Consider the following 2672-nt stretch of genomic DNA (forward strand, 5'->3'; position numbering starts at 1 on the left):
GTTGGGCTGGGAGGGCTTTGAAGGTCCCTTCCCACCCGAACTGTGCTATTATTCTACTTGGAGCGGTCTTAATTCTCCATGGGATGAGTATTTCTGGATGTGAAAAGAAAAACAAATGTTGTAAGACTTTGGAAGGGCCCCAACCCACAGCCTGTTGGCAGACGTAGGCATCAGCTTTGGGTTCTGTGGCTCTTCTGCCAGGCTGTTGCCCACTGCGGTGGCAGAATAGCAGAGTTGCCTGGGCTTGGACCCCGTGGCTGGACCACGCTCTCGTCGTGTTGGTTCCTGAAGTGGATCTAACCTGTCAAGAGCTGGGTGAAGAGCAGGAAATGCTCTTCCCAGCAGCACTTGGAAGCACTCACCTTGAAATACATGATTAATGTTCCTGCAGGTGCCCGAGCATTGGTTACATCTCCAAATGTCAGTCTCTAAATAGCCACTTGAACGTTCAAGGAGCTCGTTAATGTGCGTCTAAGGAGCACAGGACACGCATCTGCAAGGAGGGTTGTCTGCACACCTGCAGCCTGGGGCTTGTGCCTCTCGCTGGAGCTCCCAGCACAATGTCAGCTCTGTGTGCGGGAGGTGAATCTCCAGCTCGAGGCTGGGCAGAAAGCCAGACCTGTGAGGGGGCCAGCTCTGGTGCGCCATTCGCTTGGGCTGGCCCATCTCCCTTCTTCGCAGGTCTCTGTGCAGCCCTGGGTGGAGGTGAGCGATTGCGGCGCCTGGAGAGACTCCCGGGTTCTGCACCGTGCTTGGTTACTCAGCCGTGGGGAAGTCAGGAGAGGTTTAGGGTAGGGCAGGACCAGGATGTGAGCAGGTGGGAACATTTTGCTCTGGGTTGCTGCCACCAAGATTTATCTTGCTGTGGTTTGATACCGCTTCACTGGATACTGGGTGGGGGTTTTTTTTACTGCTCTGAAAGTCAGCTGTGACAGCAAGCGGAAATGTAAGAAATGCTGTTGAAAAATGAGATTTCAGGAAGCAGGAGGCGGCCTGACCGTAGGTAGGAGCAGACCCCTCCCTTGGGTTCTCGTGCCAGGCTGCCTGTGTGGGGCGAGGTCCGAGGTCCTGCCGTGGGCTGGTCATTCCGCTGGGATGCTGGGGAAGCTGGTGGAAGAGCTGCTGGGCAGTGGGCCCCCAGCGGCTCCTCGGCTTTATCCATCTCATAGAAACGTGCTTTGAGGTGGGCGGGGAGATGCTCAGAGAGAGAGAGAGTAGAGGCGTGTTGTCACGCAGATAAAGGTAGGAGTGTTACCAAATGCTGTCAAAACCGACTTCCAGCAAAGATTAGGAAAAATGGGTGAGTTCCTGAGTAAGAACCCAGCCTGGGATGGTCCCTGATTCAAACGCAGGTTCGAGCACTCTTGATTATACTCTAGGTTATAAAAGCAGAACTCTTAGAACAGGAAAAAAAATGTGATGTACTGTAGTGGAAAGCGTTGGGCACCTTTTACATTTTCGGCAGAGTTTACTGCTACAGAATTTATGCCCACAGTCACTGGAAGCTGAAAGTGCAAATTCTTTGAATTTTGAGTTTGTTTTTTAAATGCTGCTTCTGATCTAAAAAAAACCCCCATTTTTTAAATGTCAGAGTGAAATAGAAACATGCATTTGAATTTAAACCTTTTATCACAGTCTGATTTAAAATCCAGCAGTTTTTGTCAGAAATCCTTGTTCAGAGCAGCTTGTGCCTGCGTGTTTCAAACACCTCTTGTTAGAATTTCTTAATTGCGATAGTCGTGGGGAAACCGCAGCTTCAGCTTGTGCATTTACTTCATTGCTCCTCATCCTCCCACCTTTTACTTCCCAGAGGAAGGGGAGCAGCACAGCACGAGGAGAGCCACTATTTGCAGTGAAGTGAAAAGCGTCTTTGTTTAAACAAAAGCAGGAAAAATTTATGCACTTCAGACTAAATCACTTTAAATCGCCTCCCCCGACTCTCTGTGCATGCAGAGGGTAAATGTGGTTTTGTTTTTCGCTTGTCCTAGGTGTATGGCTTATAAATAGAAGATTTCAGGGAAACTCCTTCATTCCTTCAGAATTTGAGAGTAGCCTTTGTGTAGAATATACACCTAAACATGAAAGCAATCTGACTGTGGCCAAAGTGACCCGCTGACGTGTACTGGTGTGTCTTTGGTGTGACTGGTAGCGAAGTGCCGATGTACCTGTCAGGGCTGACCAGCAATGCTTCATGGCTGCCTTCCTTCTGTCTACAGACGGCTGCTGAAGAGTGAACTCGGATCCTTCATCACAGATTACTTCCAGGTATTACACTGCTCGCTTGCTTGCTTTGCCGTTTGCTCTTTCTGCTTTTTAGCCTGGAAAAAAAAAAAAATTAGGACCTCTTTTTACAAGAGCGTAGCCCTCCAGCTTCATTTTTATTAGCTACCAAACGTGATGGAGGTGGGACCATACAGCCATGGGAGAAATCATGCTTATGGGCATATCTGCTGAGTGAAGGATTCTCTTCCTTGGGCTTAAAGGCTGCTAGGAGCCTGCCAGGGTCGAGCAGGAACACTCTCGGAGAGGACGGGATACCTTTTCAGAGTTCTTTTCACCCTCTTTCTCTAGTATAGACGATTCAGGAGTAGGTTTTCTGCACCAGAGCCCAGCGCAGGGGAAGAGAAAAGGTAACGGCTGTCTGTTTTGGGGTGGGGGGGCAGAGAAGGAAG

At 49.5% G+C, this 2672-nt stretch overlaps 1 protein-coding gene across 1 annotated transcript in view; it reads left to right on the top strand.

Moving 5' to 3' along the window:
• Positions 1-2672, top strand: part of PRR5L (proline rich 5 like) — a 25044-nt gene that overhangs the window by 3101 nt on the left and 19271 nt on the right. The window contains exon 3 of the mRNA XM_010138888.1: positions 2217-2265. Coding sequence (XP_010137190.1) covers positions 2217-2265 — 49 coding nt within the window. The remainder of the gene's footprint in view (positions 1-2216; positions 2266-2672) is intronic.

This window comes from Buceros rhinoceros, unplaced genomic scaffold (genome assembly GCF_000710305.1).
Source record: "Buceros rhinoceros silvestris isolate BGI_N320 unplaced genomic scaffold, ASM71030v1 scaffold12126, whole genome shotgun sequence".
Lineage (NCBI taxonomy): Eukaryota > Metazoa > Chordata > Aves > Bucerotiformes > Bucerotidae > Buceros > Buceros rhinoceros.